At 35.3% G+C, this 26,890-nt stretch overlaps 2 protein-coding genes across 14 annotated transcripts in view; both read right to left on the reverse strand.

The window, feature by feature from the left end:
* The window catches only part of LOC143229062 (protein slit-like), a 561,294-nt gene that overhangs the window by 113,577 nt on the left and 420,827 nt on the right, over window positions 1-26,890 (reverse strand). The gene's annotated exons all lie outside the window — the stretch shown is intronic.
* The window catches only part of LOC143229063 (glycerol-3-phosphate acyltransferase 1, mitochondrial-like), a 70,927-nt gene continuing 60,583 nt past the window's right edge, over window positions 16,547-26,890 (reverse strand). For all 6 annotated transcript variants that reach the window (XM_076460809.1, XM_076460810.1, XM_076460811.1 and 3 more), the window contains 5 exons: window positions 26,524-26,601; window positions 23,434-23,559; window positions 19,528-19,651; window positions 18,794-18,862; window positions 16,547-17,911 (listed from right to left, as the gene is read on the reverse strand). In XM_076460809.1, coding sequence (XP_076316924.1) covers window positions 17,739-17,911; window positions 18,794-18,862; window positions 19,528-19,651; window positions 23,434-23,559; window positions 26,524-26,601 — 570 coding nt within the window. In that variant the 3' untranslated portion in view covers window positions 16,547-17,738. The remainder of the gene's footprint in view (window positions 17,912-18,793; window positions 18,863-19,527; window positions 19,652-23,433; window positions 23,560-26,523; window positions 26,602-26,890) is intronic.

Below are 26,890 nucleotides of genomic sequence, written 5' to 3' on the forward strand. Positions count from 1 at the left end.
GGCTTCATCCCCCACTCTGGCAGTAACAAAGTTCACTGTGGCTTCATCCCCCACTCTGGCAGTAACAAAGTTCACTGTGGCTTCATCCCCCCTCTGGCAGTAACAAAGTTCACTGTGGCTTCATCCCCCTCTCTGGCAGTAACAAAGTTCACTGTGGCTTCATCCCCCACTCTGGCAGTAACAAAGTTCACTGTGGCTTCATCCCCCTCTCTGGCAGTAACAAAGTTAACTGTGGCTTCATCCCCACTCTGGCAGTAACAAAGTTCACTGTGGCTTCACCCCCATTCTGGCAGTAACAAAGTTCACTGTGGCTTCATCCTCCTCTCTGGCAGTAACAAAGTTCACTGTGGCTTCATCCCCCCCCTCTGGCAGTAACAAAGTTCACTGTGGCTTCATCCCCTCTCTGGCAGTAACAAAGTTCACTGTGGCTTCATCCTCCTCTCTGCAGTAACAAAGTTCACTGTGGCTTCATCCCCCTCTCTGGCAGTAACAAAGTTCACTGTGGCTTCATCCCCCTCTCTGGCAGTAACAAAGTTCACTGTGGCTTCATCCCCCACTCTGGCAGTAACAAAGTTCACTGTGGCTTCATCCCCCCACTCTGGCAGTAACAAAGTTCACTGTGGCTTCATCCTCCCACTCTGGCAGTTTCATCCCCCACTCTGGCAGTAACAAAGTTCACTGTGGCTTCATCCTCCTCTCTGGCAGTAACAAAGTTCACTGTGGCTTCATCCCCCCTCTCTGGCAGTAACAAAGTTCACTGTGGCTTCATCCCCCACTCTGGCAGTAACAAAGTTCACTGTGGCTTCATCCCCACTCTGGCAGTAACAAAGTTCACTGTGGCTTCATCCTCCTCTCTGGCAGTAACAAAGTTCACTGTGGCTTCATCCCCACTCTGGCAGTAACAAAGTTCACTGTGGCTTCATCCCCACTCTGGCAGTAACAAAGTTCACTGTGGCTTCATCCCCCACTCTGGCAGTAACAAAGTTCATGTGGCCATCCCCTCTCTGGCAGTAACAAAGTTCACTGTGGCATCCCCCACTCTGGCAGTAACAAAGTTCACTGTGGCTTCATCCCCCACTCTGGCAGTAACAAAGTTCACTTGGCTTTCATCCCCACTCTGGCAGTAACAAAGTTCACTGTGGCCATCCCCCACTCTGGCAGTAACAAAGTTCACTGTGGCTTCATCCCCCTCTCTGGCAGTAACAAAGTTCACTGTGGCTTCATCCCCCTCTCTGGCAGTAACAAAGTTCACTGTGGCTTCATCCCCACTCTGGCAGTAACAAAGTTCACTGTGGCTTCATCCCCCACTCTGGCAGTAACAAAGTTCACTGTGTTTCATCACCACTCTGGCAGTAACAAAGTTCACTGTGGCTTCATCTGGCAGTAACAAAGTTCACTGTGGCTTCATCCCCCCTCTCTGGCAGTAACAAAGTTCACTGTGGCTTCATCCCCCTCTCTGGCAGTAACAAAGTTCACTGTGGCTTCATCCCCACTCTGGCAGTAACAAAGTTCACTGTGGCTTCATCCCCCTCTCTGGCAGTAACAAAGTTCACTGTGGCTTCATCCCCACTCTGGCAGTAACAAAGTTCACTGTGGCTTCATCCCCCTCTCTGGCAGTAACAAAGTTCACTGTGGCTTCATCCCCACTCTCTGGCAGTAACAAAGTTCATCCCCATCCCCCTCTCTGGCAGTAACAAAGTTCACTGTGGCTTCATCCCCCACTCTGGCAGTAACAAAGTTCACTGTGGCTTCATCCCCCACTCTGGCAGTAACAAAGTTCACTGTGGCTTCATCCCCCTCTCTGGCAGTAACAAAGTTCACTGTGGCTTCATCCCCCTCTCTGGCAGTAACAAAGTTCACTGTGGCTTCATCCCCACTCTGGCAGTAACAAAGTTCACTGTGGCTTCATCCCCCACTCTGGCAGTAACAAAGTTCACTGGCAGTAACAAAGTTCACTGTGGCTTCATCCCCCTCTGGCAGTAACAAAGTTCACTGTGGCTTCATCCCCCTCTCTGGCAGTAACAAAGTTCACTGTGGCTTCATCCTCCACTCTGGCAGTAACAAAGTTCACTGTGGCTTCATCCCCCTCTCTGGCAGTAACAAAGTTCACTGTGGCTTCATCCCCTCTCTGGCAGTAACAAAGTTCACTGTGGCTTCATCCCCCACTCTGGCAGTAACAAAGTTCACTGTGGCTTCATCCCCCTCTCTGGCAGTTTCACTGTGGCCATCCCCCTCTCTGGCAGTAACAAAGTTCACTGTGGCTTCATCCCCCACTCTGGCAGTAACAAAGTTCACTGTGGCTTCATCCCCCACTCTGGCAGTAACAAAGTTCATTGTGGCTTTCATCCCCACTCTGGCAGTAACAAAGTTCACTGTGGCTTCATCCCCCACTCTGGCAGTAACAAAGTTCACTGTGGCTTCATCCTCCTCTCTGGCAGTAACAAAGTTCACTGTGGCTTCATCCCCCACTCTGGCAGTAACAAAGTTCACTGTGGCTTCATCCCCCACTCTGGCAGTAACAAAGTTCACTGTGGCTTCATCCCCCTCTCTGGCAGTAACAAAGTTCACTGTGGCTTCATCCCCCACTCTGGCAGTAACAAAGTTCACTGTGGCTTCATCCTCCTCTCTGGCAGTAACAAAGTTCACTGTGGCTTCATCCCCACTCTGGCAGTAACAAAGTTCACTGTGGCTTCATCCCCCTCTCTGGCAGTAACAAAGTTCACTGTGGCTTCATCCCCCTCTCTGGCAGTAACAAAGTTCACTGTGGCTTCATCCCCACTCTGGCAGTAACAAAGTTCACTGTGGCTTCATCCCCCTCTCTGGCAGTAACAAAGTTCACTGTGGCTTCATCCCCACTCTGGCAGTAACAAAGTTCACTGTGGCTTCATCCCCCTCTCTGGCAGTAACAAAGTTCACTGTGGCTTCATCCCCCACTCTGGCAGTAACAAAGTTAACTGTGGCTTCATCCCCACTCTGGCAGTAACAAAGTTCACTGTGGCTTCATCCTCCTCTCTGGCAGTAACAAAGTTCACTGTGGCTTCATCCCCCTCTCTGGCAGTAACAAAGTTCACTGTGGCTTCATCCCCCTCTCTGGCAGTAACAAAGTTCACTGTGGCTTCATCCCCCTCTCTGGCAGTAACAAAGTTCACTGTGGCTTCATCCCCACTCTGGCAGTAACAAAGTTCACTGTGGCTTCATCCCCACTCTGGCAGTAACAAAGTTCACTGTGGCTTCATCCCCCTCTGGCTCAAAGTGGCAGTAACAAAGTTCACTGTGGCTTCATCCCCTCTCTGGCAGTAACAAAGTTCACTGTGGCTTCATCCCCCTCTCTGGCAGTAACAAAGTTCACTGTGGCTTCATCCCCCACTCTGGCAGTAACAAAGTTCACTGTGGCTTCATCCCCCACTCTGGCAGTAACAAAGTTCACTGTGGCTTCATCCTCCTCTCTGGCAGTAACAAAGTTCACTGTGGCTTCATCCCCCACTCTGGCAGTAACAAAGTTCACTGTGGCTTCATCCCCCACTCTGGCAGTAACAAAGTTCACTGTGGCTTCATCCCCCTCTCTGGCAGTAACAAAGTTCACTGTGGCTTCATCCCCTCTCTGGCAGTAACAAAGTTCACTGTGGCTTCATCCCCCACTCTGGCAGTAACAAAGTTCACTGTGGCTTCATCCCCCTCTCTGGCAGTAACAAAGTTCACTGTTCACTCATCCCCACTCTGGCAGTAACAAAGTTCACTGTGGCTTCATCCCCCTCTGGCAGTAACAAAGTTCACTGTGATTTCATCCCCCACTCTGGCAGTCAAAGTTCACTGTGGCAGTAACAAAGTTCATTGTGATTTCATCCCCCACTCTGGCAGTAACAAAGTTCACTGTGGCTTCATCCCCACTCTGGCAGTAACAAAGTTCACTGTGGCATCCCCACTCTGGCAGTAACAAAGTTCACTGTGGCTTCATCCCCACTCTGGCAGTAACAAAGTTCACTGTGGCTTCATCCCCACTCTGGCAGTAACAAAGTTCACTGTGGCTTCATCCCCCTGGCACTCTGGCAGTAACAAAGTTCACTGTGGCTTCATCCCCCTCTCTGGCAGTAACAAAGTTCACTGTGGCTTCATCCCCACTCTGGCAGTAACAAAGTTCACTGTGGCTTCATCCCCACTCTGGCAGTAACAAAGTTCACTGTGGCTTCATCCCCACTCTGGCAGTAACAAAGTTCACTGGGCTTCATCCCCACTCTGGCAGTAACAAAGTTCACTGTGGCTTCATCCCCCACTCTGGCAGTAACAAAGTTCACTGTGGCTTCATCCCCCTCTCTGGCAGTAACAAAGTTCACTGTGGCTTCATCCCCCTCTCTGGCAGTAACAAAGTTCACTGTGGCTTCATCCCCCACTCTGGCAGTAACAAAGTTCACTGTGGCTTCATCCCCCACTCTGGCAGTAACAAAGTTCACTGTGGCTTCATCCTCCACTCTGGCAGTAACAAAGTTCACTGTGGCTTCATCCCCCACTCTGGCAGTAACAAAGTTAACTGTGGCTTCATCCCCACTCTGGCAGTAACAAAGTTCACTGTGGCTTCATCCCCACTCTGGCAGTAACAAAGTTCACTGTGGCTTCATCCCCCACTCTGGCAGTAACAAAGTTCACTGTGGCTTCATCCCCCTCTCTGGCAGTAACAAAGTTCACTGTGGCTTCATCCCCCTCTCTGGCAGTAACAAAGTTCACTGTGGCTTCATCCCCCACTCTGGCAGTAACAAAGTTCACTGTGGCTTCATCCCCCACTCTGGCAGTAACAAAGTTCACTGTGGCTTCATCCCCCTCTCTGGCAGTAACAAAGTTCACTTCATCCCCACTCTGGCAGTAACAAAGTTCACTGTGGCTTCATCCCCCACTCTGGCAGTAACAAAGTTCACTGTGGCATCCCCCACTCTGGCAGTAACAAAGTTCACTGTGGCTTCATCCCCCCCCACTCTGGCAGTAACAAAGTTCACTGTGGCTTCATCCTCCTCTCTGGCAGTAACAAAGTTCACTGTGGCTTCATCCTCCTCTCTGGCAGTAACAAAGTTCACTGTGGCTTCATCCTCCTCTCTGGCAGTAACAAAGTTCACTGTGGATTTCATCCCCACTCTGGCAGTAACAAAGTTCACTGTGGCTTCATCCCCACTCTGGCAGTAACAAAGTTCACTGTGGCTTCATCCCCCTCTCTGGCAGTAACAAAGTTAACTGTGGCTTCATCCCCCACTCTGGCAGTAACAAAGTTCACTGTGGCTTCATCCCCACTCTGGCAGTAACAAAGTTCACTGTGGCTTCATCCCCCTCTCTGGCAGTAACAAAGTTCACTGTGGCTTCATCCCCCACTCTGGCAGTAACAAAGTTCACTGTGGCTTCATCCCCCTCTCTGGCAGTAACAAAGTTCACTGTGGCTTCATCCCCCTCTCTGGCAGTAACAAAGTTCATTACGATTTCATCCCCACTCTGGCAGTAACAAAGTTCACTGTGGCTTCATCCCCCTCTCTGGCAGTAACAAAGTTCACTGTGGCTTCATCCCCCACTCTGGCAGTAACAAAGTTCACTGTGGCTTCATCCCCACTCTGGCAGTAACAAAGTTCACTGTGGCTTCATCCCCACTCTGGCAGTAACAAAGTTCACTGTGGCTTCATCCCCACTCTGGCAGTAACAAAGTTCACTGTGGCTTCATCCCCACTCTGGCAGTAACAAAGTTCACTGTGGCTTCATCCCCCTCTCTGGCAGTAACAAAGTTCACTGTGGCTTCATCCCCACTCTGGCAGTAACAAAGTTCACTGTGGCTTCATCCTCCTCTCTGGCAGTAACAAAGTTCACTGTGGCTTCATCCCCCACTCTGGCAGTAACAAAGTTCACTGTGGCTTCATCCCCCACTCTGGCAGTAACATCCCCCACTCTGGCAGTAACAATTTCATCCCCCACTCTGGCAGTAACAAAGTTCACTGTGGCTTCATCCCCCTCTCTGGCAGTAACAAAGTTCACTGTGGCTTCATCCTCCTCTCTGGCAGTAACAAAGTTCAAAGTTCACTGTGGCTTCATCCCCCTCTCTGGCAGTAACAAAGTTCACTGTGGCTTCATCCCCCTCTCTGGCAGTAACAAAGTTCACTGTGGCTTCATCCCCCACTCTGGCAGTAACAAAGTTCACTGTGGCTTCATCCCCCTCTCTGGCAGTAACAAAGTTCACTGTGATTTCATCCCCACTCTGGCAGTAACAAAGTTCACTGTGGCTTCATCCCCACTCTGGCAGTAACAAAGTTCACTGTGGCTTCATCCCCACTCTGGCAGTAACAAAGTTCACTGTGGCTTCATCCCCCCTCTCTGGCAGTAACAAAGTTCACTGTGGCTTCATCCTCCTCTCTGGCAGTAACAAAGTTCACTGTGGCTTCATCCCCCACTCTGGCAGTAACAAAGTTCACTGTGGCTTCATCCCCACTCTGGCAGTAACAAAGTTCATTATGATTTCATCCCCCACTCTGGCAGTAACAAAGTTAACTGTGGCTTCATCCCCCACTCTGGCAGTAACAAAGTTCACTGTGGCTTCATCCTCCTCTCTGGCAGTAACAAAGTTCACTGTGGCTTCATCCCCCACTCTGGCAGTAACAAAGTTCACTGTGGCTTCATCCCCCTCTCTGGCAGTAACAAAGTTCAGAGAGATTGCGCATTGTCATTCCATATCGCTGCGATTTTAGAATGTTTTTAATGTTCTTTTGAGCATTTAAGTTATTCAGCTATCAAATAAAAAAAACAGTATAAAACAGATTTCTTTGACAAGTTTTATTAATGATATAATGAATTAATGAATACAAGTTAAGAGAAAAACTGACTGACTAATAAAACATTTTGCTTTTTCATATCTTTAACTTAAGAAAGAAAAGTATAATCGCATCAGGAGACGCTCAAATCGTGTATGATTTATCACTTATGATCTCATGAATCACACTGTTTCAAAAAAAAAAATTAAATATTTACGATAATTTCAAATGTTCCGTAACTGTTATAGACTATACATACATGTCTTACATTTATTGCTATATAATAACGTGTGATACGTATGCTAGACCAGCAGATAAAAGATAGAATCGAGAAGACCTAAATAACCCACATTTAGTTTATTCACAAATATTTTCTGCTATACAGGGAATAAACTGATCGTACAAATATTAGCGTAGTTCTAATTATTCAGTGTTTTTTGTTGTTGTTGTTGTTTTTTTGTACAGCACGTGTTATTCCATCTGTATTTTCATGGCTTTAAAATTAAATAAGTAATATAAAACATTTTTGTAAATTTAAAATGGTGTAGAAATAGTAGTGCCAAAAATAAACCAAACAATAACGTAGAGATGATACAACTATATATAGATCATCTCTACGCATTTTTCAATATTCAAATTTAACATTACACTGTGAAATGCACGAGTACAAAATGGTTGCAGGTGTGAACACGCTACCACTTCACTAATAATACACGACAAAACACACTGTTTTTCCTTATAACAGAGCGTGTTATTTGTATTCCACAGCAGTCACAAACTCCTGTATTGTGTAATTTCCACACCATGATTCAATTTACTATTTGTTGTTTTTTTTTTATATATTTCGCAAAGCTACACTAGGGCTATCTGCACTAGCCGTTCCTAATTTAGCAGTGCAAGACTAAAGGAAAAGCAGCTTGTCATTACTACCCAGTGCCAACTCTTTTTACCAAAGAATAGTGGGATTGATCATCACATTATAACGCCCCCACGGCTGAAAGGACAAGCATATTCGGTGTGACGCAGATTCGAACTCGCGACCCTCAGTTAACGAGTCGAGCGCCCTAACAACCTGGCCATGCCAGGCCCATTCAAATAAACTGTCAAAATAATTCATGATGACGAGGAACACACTCGACACTCGAAGTAGATGTATAGAACTTAGAAGGCTTGTCCGGGTTTTTCAAAGCGCTCGTTTAAAAGTACAAAACAAGTAACGACGTTTCGATTTACTTAGGCCATCATTAGGTTCTTTACCCTACATTATATTGATATTGTTGCTATAAAAAAAGACATTACCATTGAACTGCCTAATGAAATAAATATCGTTCAGTAGGATAATGACCTTTTCAGTCAATAATCCAAGTAAACCTGAAATAAAGGCAGTGTGATAAAAAATGTAATCCTGCAACGTATTGTAAAGGCGATATTTAAGAACTTCTTGAAATTGCACTCACTTCAACAATTCTTAGTAATAAAATATTCTTACTATGGAATAAATATCCTACAGTTATACAGAATAATTATGGTTATAAATAACGTGTTTGTAATATAGTTGTACATGGCATAATTAATAAAATATCCTTTGTTCTTAGTTTGATGTTTTATTTTATAAATAAGATACCTTGTAAAGTATCTCCAAATGACAGAATGATAAAACGTATGTCCAACATTCAATCCAAGTGTTACTTTTGAAATTTATTTACATGTTTGAATAACTAAATAACTGCGGTCAATAAAACTGAAGACTCTGACTCTGTGTACCACATCCAGTATAAATAAAATATGTAACTTGTAAAAAAAAAACCTCAGTAAAACACGAAAAAGTTCTCAATTATTTAAAAAAATAATAACAATCAATCATCAGCTGCAGGTGAAATCGTATTTTTAATTCAAATTTTACTTGTTGGTTTTGAATCAGAACCGCGTTCAAAATAACTTAATATTATAGAGACAGGCAGCAGCGCCTATCATGCTGGTTGTTGACTTACACACACCAGATCAGAAGATGAATTAATAATTTCAAAGCTGCAGAATTTGATATATGTGTAGTGTTCCCGTCTCGGATATCGAGCCTCGCTCACGTTTTCCATCGAGTCATCAAGGAATGATACATTTCTAAATAATATTTAAAAGAATGTCCGTGTCGTTTTTTTTTAGTAACAATATTTACGAACTTGGCCCGGCATGGCCAGGTGAGTTAAGGCGTGCGACTCGTAATCTGAGGGTCGCGGGTTCGCATCCCTGTCGCGCCTTTTAGCCGTGAGGGCGTTATAATGTAACGTTCAATCCCACTATTCGTTGCTAAATTAGTAGCCCAACAGTTGGCGGTGGATGGTAATGACTAGCTGCCTTCCCTCTAGTCTTACACTGCTAAATTCGGGACGGGTAGCACAGATAACCCTCGTGTAGCTTTGCGCGAAATTCAAAAACAAACATTTACGAACTAAAAAAAACTTCGGAAATTAAACTTACTGTTTATTATTTTATATTAATTATATTATAATTATTTTATATTGCATTAGAAATATAAATAAAAGACATAACACATCTAAATTTTGTACTGTGGCTACTCTGTAATAAGCAGTATACCTAAATAGGGGTAAACGAAAGTCGTCGCCATGCTAATGTTTGTTTATTTTTGAATTTCGCACAAAGCTACTGAGGGCTATCTGTGCTAGCCCTCCCTAATTTAGTAGCGTAAGACTAGAGGGAAGGCAGCTAGTCATCACCACCCACCGCCAACTCTTGGGCTACTCTTTTACCAACGAATAGTGAGATTGACCGTCACATTATAACGCCCGGATGCGAATCCGCGATCCTTAGATTACGAGTCGCATGCCTTAACGCGCTTGGCCATGCCGGGCCTCGCCATGCTAATGGTTTTGTGCTTTTAGAAGCTAATCCATCATCTATTTTATGCAATAAAAAATAAAAAGGAGAGTGATTTTCGCATTTATTCTTGTATTTAATTGGAAACTTCAAAATAATGTGATGACTTTCAGTTTGTACGCTCTTATTTGTACTAAGAGTTTTAAAATCGAAGTATAAAGTGTAACAACGCTAGAAGTAACATTTAAACCTTCCATGGAAAGTACAAACAAAACCAGAAGTTTGAAAATTGACAGCATACTTTGTAATTTCACCAGCAGATCAACACGCACACCTATAAATGTTTTATTTATTTACTCGTGATTGCCACAAAATAATGCTTCTTTTAAAATTTTGCACAAACTACGCAAAATATATATACGAAAGACAACTGACTACTAGTCCACAGACCCCCACCAATAACAACTTTGACATCTAATTGAATAGTGAGATTCGATCACCATTTTTATAGTGAATCCAAGCCCTAATGTGCGTTCGTTCTGCCACAGATTACGAGCCATTAATTATCGGATTCAGTCTGACCACACTATCTGGCCAAGCTGTTTGGGCAAAACTAGACTAATCAAGGAGAATACATTGTTGAAAGAAGTTGTCAAGCTAAAAATACTTCTTACAGATAAACGTGTTAAAAAATGTTGGAAAATATAAACCATTATTTTCGCCAAGTGGAAAGCTTTTATTGGAATCTTACGACAATAATAAGCTAAAATTAAACTCAAAAACAAGTTTGTTTGTTTTCCTATTGGTTTACGAGTTAAATGACATCTGGTTTGTAAGTATTCTTTCCCCATTGTTCATGTAAGTTTGGTTGGTGATTTTATTAAATAGTTAACGTTTTAACAGTAATTGATCACACAGAAAAAATATGATAGTTGAAAATATTGATGCTTTAGGAAAACAAACATTTAAAACTTATTTTTAACCTGCGCTGATTTTCTATCTACCTGTATCCCCAACTTTCTCCAATCTAAATTAACTATGCTTCTAACCCTTCTACTCTTATTCAACCTAAACTGCTTTTGACTCTGACTGTACTTCAGACCACCTAAGTTATTTTAATAAAACATGATTTTGTCTCTAACTGTGCTCCAACCCTTCCATTCGTCCTTCACTTAATCTGACTTTGTTTCTAATTCGCTTTCAACCCCCTTCTTATAAAATACATTGAAAATAATAATTTGTTGTAGAAATATACATAGCTAAACATAAAATTGTACTGAAAACTATTTTACAATAATTACAAATTGTTTTAGTACAAAGCTATACATGAAGATCTGTCATCGGTGGCAACTCTAACAAGAATATTAGCATTCTAATTCTGTAAACCTACTGCTGAACCACTCAGGCACAACTTGAATGGAGAACATATGATAAATATTTATGTATTAAATTAAGCCATCTTCAAAATTTTCAAACTTGTTGTCTAGATGACATTTTTTTCCCTCGGATAACGAACGCTTGTGTAAGAAAAATACTAGAAATATTGTTCGCTTGTTTTCTAAATTTCGCGCAAAGCTCCTCGAAGGCTATCTGCGCTAGTCGTTCCTAATTTAGCAGTGCAAGACTAGAGGGAAAGCAGCTAGTCATCACCACCCACCGCCAACTCTTGGGCTACTCTTTTACCAACGAATAGTGGGATTGACCATCACATTAATACGCCTCCACGACTGAAAAGGCGAGCATGTTTGGTACGAAGAGAATGCGAACCCGTAACCCTCGGATTACGAGTCGCACGCTTTAACCTACCTGGCCGTGCTGGGCCTACTAGAAGTAACCAGGAGGTACAAGAAGTTTTAATGCATAGGGACATTTAATAATAAAATATACGGAGAGTACTCGAAATAGATTTGTTGATGAAATGTATAATATAATATGACGATTTTATAGCACTTGGGCCTTGTGATTAGGGTACTCAACTCACAGTCTCAGGACTGCGAGGTAGACCTCCATCACCGAATATGCTCATCGTCTGGACCGGCCACCAAGGAATAAAAAAATCTTGGCTTACTAAAATACTGGTCGACCCCAAAATAATTGAGATTAACGCTGTTACAAAGATAACGATTATTTTACAGCTGTTGTTCGAAAAACTCTTCAAAATAGAATTATATCGAGTATGATCAATTGCACTCTAACAGTTTAGTAACAAATGTAACGTAAAATATCCAATATTTTATAACTTAATGGTATCTGGCATACCGAAAAATAAATTATATAGAACTTTACCATTGTTTGATATTGTACAGCTTCTATGAAATCGTCCGATAATACAGAATTATGCATATTTATTGCAAACATCAGCTAGGTGTGACAGTGGTTGACGTGCTTCTAGTTCACCATTTACCTGCAAATCTGACCGCTGTGGGAGAAATCCAGTCCTTATAAGTAACAAAGTATAGGAGAAAATGGAACGAGAGAAAGAGCTCCTTCAGTTCATATCTGTATTTCATTTTCATAATATTCAATGAGTAAATGAAACTCCAAACGCTATGCATGTGTTTATTCTATTATAACCCTTTAACATCAGCTCGGTTCTTTAAACCTTGTAACGAAATATGTATGAAAACGAAAATAACTGTGGTTTAGCAGACAATATGTGATCGTAAGTTTTATGGTTCTGTCTGACGTTCCATATTTGTAGTGTTTGCAAAGAGGCATACCTTTCGAAAGGTTTTATTTAAGCTATTTTCCGGTGGCTTAGAGGTAATCGCGTGGTGTTATAGAAAGTTACAAGTTCGGAAATCGAGCCCCACTGTGTATACAACGCAGATAACCCATTTAACAGCTTTCGGCGGAAAGAGTACTCGATCAAGGACTCCATCGTTATTTTATTAGCTTCGTTTTATTAAATTGGAATTTAAACCAAAAAAATATAGGAAGAAGAAAGTAATTTCTTATAAACAACTATTTCTTTTTATTTCATCATAATTATTTAAACCATATTGATTACCTAATTCGTTCACATTTTGTACAGCATAATCAAGTTCAAAGGCGGAACTTTGTTCAGTAATACATGGTCTAACCTACCCAATGACTGACGGTGAAAACCAGTCACATCTGCGAGTCTTACCAGTCATTCCGAAACCCAAACATAATAAAATATGTTAACTGTGGTAAACGAAACAATAATTTGATCCAAGTTTTTTTTCTTTTTCCGATTTGTAAAAATATTCTTACACGGTAGGAAAAGAAAAAATATTATTTTCGAAACCTGTGTAGATGAATTGTGGAAATTCCGTTATTTAAAATTAAAACAACTTTTATAAAGTTTAAATTCGCAGGCCTTTATAATAAAAGGAAAATATTGATGTAGGGTTCTCTTTCAAATTAGTGTTATTTTCAGTTGTTCAACTTTCTTCCTGATAAATATTTACTGTAACCATTTTTTTTTTTGTTTTTTACCGTTAAACGGAAATATGGGTTATCTGCGTTCAGGGCGGGAATTGAACGCCGAGTTTCAGTTGTTAACCCTCAAGCTTGCCATAAGACTCAGAAGCATATTATTCAGAATGAGCATGAAGAACGAAGAAAATAAATACAATTTAAGAAAATCAAGGAATTTTTAACTTAAAGAGAAGATAATTACGACATTTGATTCATGTCCTAAGAGTTATATAATAAATGTACAATTTTCTATCTAATTTGGGCCCTCTGGTGAATCAGCGGTGTGAAGATTTATAAATGCTAATAACTCTTTCTTTCAGCGCACTCATATATACAGAAATTAATTATAGGTTTTAAATCACCGTATCATCATACAGATCACGCAAATGCCTCTTATATCAGATTTACTTATAGCTGCATCCTTTCATTTCCCCGAAAATAACCATACAATTTTCGGCTAAGCCCTCTAGTGAAACATTTTCTTTTACGTTTGTTAATACAGCGGCTACAGATAGTTGAATGCAAGTTATTAATACAGAGTATAAGCAACATAGTACAATACGTAAAACTATTTTTACCTATAACATATCCTATTGGATAAAAATAAAATACGTTCCTTATTTAACTTAAAATAACCGACTATAAAGTACTGATACTAAAATACGATTTTATCCCACTTGTAATTTTTAAAAAAAACCTTTTAGTTTTCAAAAAGATTCAGTTGCATCATTAGAGATATTTATTTGCACGTATCGACAAAAGTTGGTCACTGAAAAAAACATAAAAACGAGCGTTTTGTTTTTAATGTATACACGAGATACAAAAGTAGTGAATATCACGAAGAAAATGTGCTCTTGTAACGTTGATGCAACACGAATTTCATTCTTCAGACAGCTTTAACTTGTTGACTACCAAGTATTTCAACTGCTACCATACAACTCTAATGCTTCTTCATTTTGTAATTTTTTCGTGACGCCATTTTGGATCGAAAGTGAAAAAATTTGTAAGTAGGTCAAACGTATGTATGGTGCAGACATCTAGCACTGAAGTTAGGTATTATTGATAACGAATTAACTCGTCCGCGGCACTGTTACCGATCAGCTTGGACGAGTTATCTCGTCTACGGCACTGAACAGGTTAAAATTTGCATGATTTAAATACTGTAAAACTAAGATAACATGGATATGCACAAAACGTTTTCGAATTTACACTGTTCTTTGTCTATGTGAAGAATGTGGTAAATTAGAGAACGATAATAAAGATTTGATATTTTCTTACCTCAAAAACTACTTTGAGATAGTGTTCATAAATATAGAATTACAGTCATATAACAAATTTGAAATTAACTATAAAGGTTACTCCACGATAACCCCAAAACATAATGACAAGACATATCTTCCTCTTGAAATTCCTGCGATATATTGTTTCTTAAAACTCCACTTCTTCTCATATTATAACCATCTCTTCAAATTAAAAAACTAGTTTCTTCACACTTAAGATTTAAATTTTGAAAGATAAACACATGAATAAGACCTGAGATAACTGAATTTATTTGTTTTATGTTAATAAGCTATATCGAGTTTCAGTTTCCACACGAAAAAATATATATACAAGAAATATAATCTTATGTGGTATACCTTTGTAGGAATGATAGTATATTATTAAGTAAGAAAAAGTAAATAATCAGGTAATTAACAGATAATTCCATAAATTAAAAAAAAAAATTATATTCATAGTCAAGTGGCCTTAGTTAGTAGTTTTATATACTTTTCAATCTTACGATCATTACAAAACTATTTTTCATTTAAACTATATCTACTCTTCATAAACTAGGCATTCTATTCTTGAACAACAGGATATTCTTCATGTATTACAGCCTAAAATTAACTTGAAAAAAGAAAGTTATTAAACTACTGTAAAATGTCAAATAATGAATCATTGCCTGGCTCAAGTCCTTATGCAAACAAAGGGTTACTCAATGTTTGACTTTCTTACATACGTTAATATTTACTGTGTTTATTTTCCAGCACACTGTATAAACTGAAATATTAAGTTCGATGGTACAGTACAAATTAGCATTTTGAAACAGAAAATTTGTTTTTTAAAACTAATACTGAAAAGATGAAAACAAAGCTGTCTATATAACTAAATGGTGAAATAATGATTGTATAGTAAGCATGCATACATACATACATACATACATAGTAGAAAACTTTCCATACTAAATGTCAACTGTGTATAATACCTCTGACTTTTACATGGGGATGGTTAGACAGTGATAATCAATAAACGATATTATCTGCAGGATAAAGACTATGATTCCTTGTTGTTTGCACCACCCATGCTTTTCATCTACAACCCTGAAGTCATACAACAAAGCTATAATTTTAGTTACAATTCATGATTTTCTCACTATTTGTCTGAACTGATATAAAGTGACAACTGGCATAATTTTAGCATGTATGAATCAATAATTATATTATTTGTAATTCTAAACAATGTTACTTATGATCTCAAAATCATTATCGTAACTGTGGCAGTCATTCAAAGGTTCATTGATAAAAACTGTATATTAATTAAATTTGGTTCACATCATTTTTTAATCATATCTTTTAGCAATCTATAGTGGTAATACTACCATTCAGTCCCATGAAGACTGGCTAGGATACTATAAAGATATTATATAATTCCATTGTTCCTGTATAGAGCTGTCTTTGATGTAAAACTTTTCAATTTCCTAGCAACTGCTTCCTTATACTTAAATCCAATATATACACACAAAAAAATTACAATTCTTTGTCAAAATGTCATTATCGAGTTTAGTGAAAGTTTTTATTAGTTTTATATATTTTAGAGGTTTAACATATTTATGCGACTGAGAATTTTTTTTTTTAAATATAAAGCCCACCATAAGTCATTTTAATAGGTCACTTCCGAAAGCTAGATAAGAAAACTAAGATTCAATAACATGTCAAATGTTATATATCATAGCCATCACTACAGTTTTACTTGAAAACTAGAAATCTTTCATGCATTTCAGAGCTAGGTTTCAAATGCAACCCAACAAATGATTTATGTCTCCTACATAAAAATAAATGCTAAAGGAGATTTTTAGCACAAGATAATTCTATCCTTTCTGGAACCAACAGTTCAAATGGGGTTTCTAAGAAGTTGATGCAAACAATATCTCTCAACTTTAATTGCTTTAATTTTTTTTAAATGCTAAGATATTCACAGTTGCTATCTCTTTCCAGCTGATTCACTGAACAGTTGTACTATGAGAAAATTACTTTTTCTTGCTTTAATTTTTTTGTAAATGTTAACGTAACCAGAGTTCCTAACTTTTTTCCAACCTCTTCACTGTACACTTGTGCTGTGGGAATTTTTTTTATTATTATTATTATTTTGGTTCTTTCTAAGCACTGTCATATTTTTTTCTTCTTGTGGACTTACATGTTACATGATACATAGAATATTTTAAGGTTTATAATAAAATCACATTTTTTACTCCATTCTAGAAATGATTTAATGTAGTTTAAATGTTATTGACAGTACAAAATAAACATCGTATAAAATGTTTTTAAACACAGTTTAACTTTTTGAAAAATGACTGTTCATTTATGTTTCTCTGCATTTCATTAATAAAAGTACCTTTAACATAGAATAGAAGCTCGTAGGATTCAAAGATGTTTTCAGGAACTTTTCAAACACTTAAGGAAGCTACTTCTAATACATCGTAAATAGCCATACAAAGTTTTTGGTTTTGTATTATCTCATTTCACAAAGATTTATCACAGTTTTCTTAAATGAAAATCCTTTATAATCTAATACATTTTTCTCACAGTTTAAATCTGAAATTAGATGTTGAAACTTCTTCTAAACTTAATTCAACTACAAAAGCATTCAAATTTTGCCACTGAATTTGTGCTGGTAACAAAAATATTCAATAAAGTTAAAAGAAAATATGTTCATTATTTGTTCTCTAAATAAAACACACTGAACTAAAAAAATCTGAATAATGTCTCTTAACAGTTATATCCTTTACAAAACATCTCTATACTAAGTCTCAGTTCACAGCTAAACTTAGAAACTGTACACATTTAAACAACCAACGCATTATTCATAGTTTTCATTTAAAACAGCAGAACTCCTCACTTTGAATATCTGTCACTGGCAGTGTATACATTGTCTCCTGTCACATCAGCGACAATCTTTACATGACAAACAAATAAGTAATGGCAACAAGAACATTTTGTACCCTGGCCAAAAAAGTGATGTCTGTCCAGTTTCTTTTGAGCCTATTACTAGTTAGTAGCTTTTTTAAGTCATAGCTAAAATAGTGGCATTATTCAATAAATCTCCAAACCCACCAGTAGTGGCTTTTACGTCACAGCTCAAGTAATATTATTCAGTTTTCTCCAAATGCATCTGTACTGGCTTTTACAGCATAAGCAAAATATTGATATTTTGCAGTTTTTCCAAACATATAGCTACTAGATTTTATGTCATAGACAAAACAAAAAAAAGTTGCCTACTTAGTTTACCCCAATAATCAATGACCTTTATGTCATACTCAGTTTTCCTTTAAGAGTATTAGTAGGTGTAACTAGTAGCTTATATATTGCCATAATTAAACATCTTGTATTTTTATGTTGAACAGACTGATCTTCAATGCAGCATACATCTTCTTCCTCATACCTTGTACTCTTCAATGTTTCTAATGATTTCATTTACTGCTTCTTCTGAATTGTACCCTGAACTTAGATAATACAGTTTCACAGAGTCTTGGATGTAACATTCCACCACTTTCCAATGTTCGAACAATTTCACAGCATTCTTTAGTTGGTCAGCTGCAAAGCACTCTTCTGTAAACACATTAAGAAAACCTTGAAAATATTTTCAAAACAAAAACTATTAAGGACATTCACAATGTCAAATATAACACAACTTTGACAACATGAAAAATTTAGATACATCACACACAGTTCAAAATAACATATACGTCAGAGTTACAGTGAAAAGAAAAACCTGGATAAAGTATTTTACTACACAATATCTTATTTTCACAGATTTTTTAAAACACAAAACTGTAATCTGTTCTAAAAAGAAATAAGAAGTCAGAACTGTAAAAAGAGCTTACCAATCTGTTCTCCCTTATGGGCAATTTCTCATTTCTGATTATAAACTACAAAAATAATCTCCTAATTCTTTACAAAAAAAAAAGGTTAGAACTACTGTCCATACAAATATAGTAAATATTCTAATTTTATATACATTTAAAATGATAATTAAATTTCTAGGTCAAGGCAAATTTTATAATTAAAAAAACAAACATTTACAGAACAAATTCTTAATACATACTTTATAAAACATGTTACTCTTTTTAACAAGTACTTTTATAGAATTTTTAAATCATCCAAAAACTAAAGTTACTGTCTGTTGTTTGTAATAAAATATCAAGCAGACATCAACTAATTATGTCAACTTTAATTATGAAATAATCAGAAACTTTTCAAATTAATTTTATTATAATTTTATGTGCAATACCACAAAAAGTCTAAAAAAACACAAAAAACTGATGGCCAAAAGATCAAACTTAAGTTTTTATGCTGTTTTTCATAAAAAACACTATTTACAGCAAGTACTTGATTCAATTACTAAAAGATTTGAAAAAACAAACATTCATTTACAGAACTCTACATGCTAAATCCATAAAATACCATACAATATTTAAAAACAAACATTACCGTAAACTATTAGTCCCTGATGTAATCTTTCTTCTGCTGTCTTGTGAATTTCTTTCAGGAATATGCTTTCTGTAAGTGAATACAAAAATTATGTAGTGTTTATAAACTGCCCCTTACTTCTACAAACATATCTTTCTAGTTTTCATCTTTATAAACAACATGTGCATCCAAGTCTTACAATGTGATGGTCATATTTCATTCAATATATTTTGCCAATCACATCAATTAGAAAAAAAAACAAAAAAACATTACAGTTGTTCTCTGCCTACCTACTATGAGTTGCTGTCAAAGTGACCTTTCATTCACAAACAAAATAACAGTAATCAAAATGCTATTTGTATAAATTAGAAGCAACTTTCATGTTGGGACTAAAATGATTAATCTATAAAAAGTAGTAAGCCAATAAAAGTGAAGAAAATTGCATTTTTCAAATTCCTCCCCAAAATATTTAAATCAGAATATTTTTTAACCATCATGCCTCTTTACTTTACTAGTTTTACAGTAAAAAACTAGCTATGAAAAATCTTTAACTTGCACATAAGAAGTGCCATTATTAAAGAATGACATTATTCAACTCATTAACTCTGAGCTTATCTTTATAAGTATATTCCACCTTTCCCATTTCTAATAATAATAATTAAAAAGATTCCAATATAGGTTCTGACAAAAAAATTGTTTGAAAATGAATATTTTCACTTTTATTATTATGTTATTAATAAACTCAATTCATTTACCTTCTTTTTCCACTTGAACTAGCTTTAGTAACGATGATGCTGCCAACCAGTAAGATTCCACATATGGACTTAAAATACAGCGATAAAACTGAAGTGTATCTAGGCTTTCTTCACTCAGGATAACCTACGAAAATCAATTATTATTTATGTTAAACTCAAAATATAAAGACAGTTTCATGAAAAAGGTAGTTATGCATTTTAAACCAGTTTTAAAATTTCAACTAGACTGATATATTAAGAAAACTTCAGAAGGCTTTTTAACTATATTTTCATATCATGGGTACTACCAATTAAGATTATTTTACTCTGTTCTAAAATGGCACATCATCTTACACATTTTGAGTCACATGAAGTATATATAAGACTTCAATATGTCTTAAAGAGAAATTACAGAATGTCTACCATATCAGAACTAGCTCAATTAGATCAGCATCCTACAAGTGTAGCACTGTTAAGTAAGCACCATACAGGACTAGCACTGTAGGTCAGCATTCTACAAACAAGAGTAGCACCGTTAACCCTTTTGCATTGTGCTTAGTATACACAAGTATACTAATAATATACACAAGTTCATTTACACATTTGAACATGTTAAGTATTTGCACTATAAAACTTTTGACACAGCACATGTATCTTCACAAAATTTGGTAGACTTTTAGTAAAGATTACAAGTTTTTGTATACACACACAAAAAGATTTTTAATGAAATATTTTTACTAAAGATATGTTTGTGAAAATATAGTCTGTTTTGTTGGTTGTCTTAGTGCAAAGTGATTAAGAAAACTATTCTTCATCTCCAAAACCTCAAACATAATTTGTGTAACCTATAAAACCTCCTAAATACATTTCAAATGTTTGTTTTCAGTATGACTTCATATTTTGTTATTTTCTGTACTCTAACTATGTGGAGTCCGTCACTTGACCAACTTTGTAAACATCATAATAAATAAATGAGGAAATAGTTTATATTATGCTTTTTTTGTGCCAGAATGACTACATATTATAACACAAAAATACAAATGCTTAGTCTAAGCAGCTTAAGTCTTATAACGCTATATATTTATATATACTTATTATTATATTGACCTTCCAGTCATGCCTAGCTAACATTACACAACTTCCATTGATGTGGTGCACGTACACTCATTAAGTATCCAGTAATATAAAACTGACCTTTAGTCTTTCCTGTCTTGGTAGTGTTTTAAGTCGCCTAAAATTTTGTACTATAGAGTCACATTTCAATTAGTATATGTTATACATGTATATAGATTATTACTATTCCGAGATTGTTAAAAATATTTTTATTTGTTTAAATATAGAACAATAAATCAAGAAGTAAAGCAAACAATTATCTCTTCTTCTATGACCCTTGAATTAAGTTGCTGCTTTTGTACAAAGGATATTGAACAATAAAAAAAATTTCTTTTTAGGTTTTATTATATATATAACACATACACACTGACACTATAGAATTTTATAATTTATTTAGCTTAGTAAGATGTACTTAAATTTTTAAAAATGTGAAACTTTGAGCAAACTAAATACACAACCTAACTTCTTAAATTCTTGGTTCAAAGGAACATAGTATTCTTTTCACAGCTTGAAATGGCTGTAAAGAACCACTAGAGGACATTCTAAAGTGTCAATTGGTTATTCACATCATATATTGAAGTAAGTGTATATAAGGGACTGTTTCCAAAACTGCAAAGAGGTGAACAGGCCCACTGTGTTTGATTCAATACATAAGCCTTATCTTGGCAGAACAAAAAAATATAGAAGTTTCCTATTTTATATTCTAGCTTGTTAATATTAGTAGTTTACGTTCCTAATTTGTACAAAACTATAGTCTTGGTATTGTAACAAACATTTCATTTCAAACAGTTCTGCATTCAACATACTATGTGACTCACTAAAACTTATATTTATAAAGTGTGTTATTTTAATATTTATTTACTTTTATATTAAGAAATTAATTCATACATAATCTACAATTTGATTCCAAACTTATTGACATAAATTAATAAAATAGTACTTCAATAATTTAGAATACAAGTCAACAAAGAGATTGCAACAAAGAGAGTTAAGTAAACAACCCACAAGACTAGCACTGTTAGGCCAGCATCCTAAAACTAACATTTCAAACTACTAAATTAATATACCTAAATGCCACATAACTATATTCTATGATAGTTTATAATTAATTTGAAGAAAATACATATGCAGTTTAGTCACACAAATAATTACTACAAATATCCTTAGTTGAACTGGATTCCAGCTGATCTTTCATATTTCTTGAATAATGCTTCTAGACATAGCTTTATTAACAAAAGTTTTGAAAACATCTCACAAGAAGCTAGTTTTATAAATATATTTTACAACAAATTACACCAAACTATTAATTTTTTACCTAAACTTTGAGATATTCCTTATTCTAAACTTATTATACAAGTAACGTATTCTGTTCTGATACAATACTATGTGGTAGTACAATAATAGAGCAACAGAAGACAAAATCTACACACTAACCAGGGATACTTAAAGACAGCTTCAAGTACTATGCTCTGAGAATTACTACTTTAATAAAAGCTTCAGACTTGTCTGAAAAACACTGCTCCAAAAGAATGGCAAGTAAAATGTAATTACTAATACTGAAACTAACAAAACATACATTTCTTGAGCAATCATAGCCAACCTATGATTGGCTATGATTTACCTTTACCACATCCTTTAAAGGTAAACATCCTTTACCACAGTTCAACACTATGCTTATACAATATATCTAATAAATAACTCACTACTTTATAGACATTTTAAAATCACTGACTCATGTTTCAAATGAACCATTCTATATGTTTTACAATCTATCCAGTAATGAATCCATTAATTTTCAGTCCTGAAGTAGTTGTCATATATAAAATGAATCACTATTATATCCTAAAAGTTACAAAATAATTCTTTATGTAAGTCACAAAAGTGGAGGAAAAACAAGGAGGTAACCATAAGACGCAAACAATTGTTATTTTGTCATCAGATATATTTAAATACAAAGTTAAATATTTATATTATCTTGATAGATATATATTAAAAATATTTAACATTAATGACTTTTGTAAGTGATCCTATTAGAAGAGTGCATGGATAAGTCGTAATATAACCTGTACAAAGTAATATTTTTCTTCAAATGTAAGGAAACTTCAGAGTTGGAATTGGTTGTTGAGCAAATACAATAATACTGATACAAACACTAATTTCTAATATTTAGTGAATAATCAACTTCCATAGGAATGCCATCTTTTTGTTTAATCTTTATTATTAAATAATACAAAATTATTAAATTCAATAACTAAATAAAACAGGCATTTTGTTAGTGTTAAAATTTTTAGGCAGTCAAACAAAGATTAATGTAAACTTTTAACTCATGTGTCATTAACTAGATTTTCCAAGGAATAGTTTTTACCTTGTGCTCCATATAAAGGTCAACTTTCAGAATACCATTAACCTTTTGTTTAACTATTTTAACAGACTATTCAGTAAAACCACAAATATTTTTATACAGCTATTAATTTTGAATGGGTTTTTACACAAGTCACAGAGTATCATATTATTAAAAAGTTCTGAATAAAGGTATAGAAAGAGTGTATAACAACATATCTGTACCATAACTCTAATATTAAGTGCTGACAAGGCATTTTACCAAGAGAAGGACTCTTTAGGTCAGCTGGGATATGACAGACATAATAATGGGACAATATTTGTTAGGGAATTGCTTGAATGAACAGCTGTTATGGTATGAGTGGATTAAGTTGGTCAAGTTAACCTTCATCATGCTTAATGCTCAAAGAACATTCAATTAAACATGTCTACATATACTTTATAAACTAAAATACAAATTTAAAATGAAATTACCTGCAACAGCTGATCCTGTATCACAATCAAGTCATCTTCACTTTCCGAACTCTCTTCCCATTCCACATGTGAAGCAACTCTATTCATCCAGGCCTGCTCCATGTGGTCTTCTACTCTAGCTACCATCTAAACATTTTATAAAGATAAACTTAAGGCTATAATAATTACTTCTTACTTTAACAAGTAGCAACCTATTCAAAGTTCTCATAACAATACTAACAGAGTACTTATACTAGATATTATTCATATGTTTCTTTCAGGAAATGGCAAGAGAGTGAACAAAGGTCATAGGATGGATGTCCAAGTTGGAAGGAACATGACTGTCTAAGTAAGAACCAGGTAGAGAAGTAGGCATTTAGTGTTTGAAAACTGAATGAACCACTTCATTCACAACAGAATGAGGTTATTGTCACAAAACACAGCTATCAAATAGAGCTGTAACATGGACTGTAACAATGTGTTATAGTGGTGTTAATATAAAGTACTTAACTGCTGTACACCTTTTTGAAAACATTAGCTGTTTCTCTAGTATTTAAAAAAAATGTTTAATTTTATTTTATAGTTTTGGAGAGTGTTGATAATTATAAAAGCTTTGGCCATAAACTGATCCTTCTGTTGGCCCAAATACTACATTAAAAAAAAGAGAGAGAGAGAGAGAGAAGTCTAAAGAAAATTATTAGTAAAGTTTGATTAGAACATGCAAAGTAAAAGATAAAATAAAATCAAGGGAAAGGAGAAAAAAAAAGATTTTTCAAAGGTATTTTAAATTAACTTAACCCTTTCACTCAGGTGTACTTTATACAGTGCACAACACAAGGTTTTAGTGTTTCATGTTCAGTGTCTTTAACTATCTTTTGTTTATGTTATACCAATTAGTACAGCAAAAGATATTTTTTAATAATCCATATTTTAAATAGTATATGTTTTACGTTTCTAATTCTACAAGAATATATTTTTAAAAAATCCCGTATTTTATCTAGCATAACACATTTTCTCTGTGTATCTTCTCATCTCTACTTTATCCCCCACTTCTTCCAGAAACTACAAAATTAAACAAATTACTCACTATGAAATCACCATTGTTCAGAGAAACCATAATTTTTATATAGCCTTCAATTCTGTTTGGTTACGGAGTTAGCAAATAAAAAATCAGCCCCTCCTACAACACCCACTTATCACATTCTCTCTTTCAGGATTTGTAAATACTTCTTTCCCACATTTAATACATTACCTATGGCCAGTACAAAGTCAAGATTTTCATTTGTCAAATGATGATTAAATAAAATTGTGTTATAAATATACAATAGTCAATTTCACATTTAAACCAACTTTGGTTTCCATTGGAATTAATGGCTAGCTTGAATGCACTTTTAACAACTCATTGCAGTTAGAAAGCCAGAAAAATTGTGATTGATAGATGAAATTGCCTGTTTTTGCATATTATTAGTCTAATTTATTTGGTGCATTATTTGATTAAATAAAAATTATTCAATGCACTACTACCATTAGTTTAAAAAAAAAAGTATGGTAAACTATTATCGATAATTCAGAGCAAAGAAAAAGAATGTGGGTAAATACTTTATTTCTTGTTTTTTTATGTTTATTCTTTATTTATTAATATGAAAGTAATAAATGTAGAAATAAAGATCACTTCAGGTTAGTTAAAGTTAAATTAGGTAAAATAAACGATAATAATAATACAATAAAAATATTTCAAGAGGCAAGCATGTGAGCAGATAGTAGTAGCTTGTGGATAATGTAATTTTAATGCATATTTCCCAAGAGATTTATAATGGTATACATAGTAGTTACAGATGGTTTAAAGGGTAATAAAAAATAAGTAAAAATAGGTGTACATTGTTATGAGCTTACAGCTACTTAGGATAATCAAATGTTTCATGACAGGATTTGAAGCTATTCTACAAAGAAAAAGAAGGTAATTTAGATTTATTTCGTTTTGAATTTTTTTGGTGGTTACAAGGTTTGTCAAATTGATCAACTTTGTATAGTTATAATAAATATAAAGTTTTATTGAAAATAAAGATTTGAAATGTATTTAGGGATTTTTTTTAGATTACACAAATGAAATTTGAGAGTTTTGAAATCAAGAAAAGTATTTTTAATCTCAACATGAAAAATCACTTTGCACACAAACTAATCAAAATAAATACTCAACATATTCATTGATAATTTTTTCAGTTTATAAAAAATAATTCACTAAATATTTTTTGTATGTGAAAGGTTTATGTCTTCTGAAAGATTGCCAAACTCCATGAATATATACATATTATATCAAAAGATAGTAGTATCCTATAAAACTATAGGAATGCAAAAATAATGTGGTAGGTCAAACTGATTGAACTCACGTGGAGAGAATTAAGTACAGTGTACTAAAACTATTCATTCAAATACAAAATATTATGGAAAAAAAAGAGACCAGTTTGGCAAAACTGAGCAGATAACTAATAGTACCAAGTTGTTTTACACTGAATTACGTTAAAAAATTAATTGCAAATATTTTAAAGATTTACAAAGTTCACATATAACAAACCTGCAAGTTATATATGAAAACACCATAAAAATAAAGATGCTACATGAGAAAGAGACCTATTACTCATTCCTGCTATACAACCTGAACAGAACTGTAACATATACAGTACAATTAAATTGTAGCAATAAAACTTGTATACACACTGTTACCATTTACATAGATCAAACACTTTTTACACTGATCTGCCACCTAATGACAAAAGCCATAACAAAACAGTTTAGCACCTTTTCTTTTATAGTTTTAAAAATGTCACTTTCTGATTAATAATTCTGGAGCACTCTGCATTACCCAAACTTATCAGATGAGATAAATCCTTCCTTCCTTATGCATGTTATTAAATCTATTCTCCTCCTATTGACAGGATACAAATTGATCCTGACAAGAATTCAATGAAATACAACTATATAGCAATCAAATTTTTAAAATACTGATTAAAAATACTAGTCTTTATGAAAAGTAATGACAACTTAAATGTAAAGTGTGGATATAATTTACAGAATGTTTACGAAACGAGAATAGAGTATGAAAAACTAACATACCTGACTCTGAGACAGTATTTCATTTGACAATAAATGATCAACAGTTTCATTTATAATGCTGAAGAGGTCACCACATGGCTGGAAAAGACAGTAACACTATAAACACAATCAACTGTAAGCAATTGGCAAATTTTATGCATTTAAGTTTAATAAAGCAAAGATGCTTAGAAATTATTCCATTTCTTAATTTATAACCAAGAATAAAAATGCTCTAATCAAGATGATACTGTTTCCCATAATAAATAGTTATATATTATTAAAATTCTATACTCTGCAAACATTTAACCCTATCACAACAGGTCACAGGTCAAAAACCCTATCACTGCATTTGCTGACTTACATTCAATTTTATTAAACTACTATTTTA

Source organism: Tachypleus tridentatus, chromosome 10 (genome assembly GCF_004210375.1).
Source record: "Tachypleus tridentatus isolate NWPU-2018 chromosome 10, ASM421037v1, whole genome shotgun sequence".
NCBI classification, from domain to species: Eukaryota; Metazoa; Arthropoda; class Merostomata; order Xiphosura; family Limulidae; genus Tachypleus; species Tachypleus tridentatus.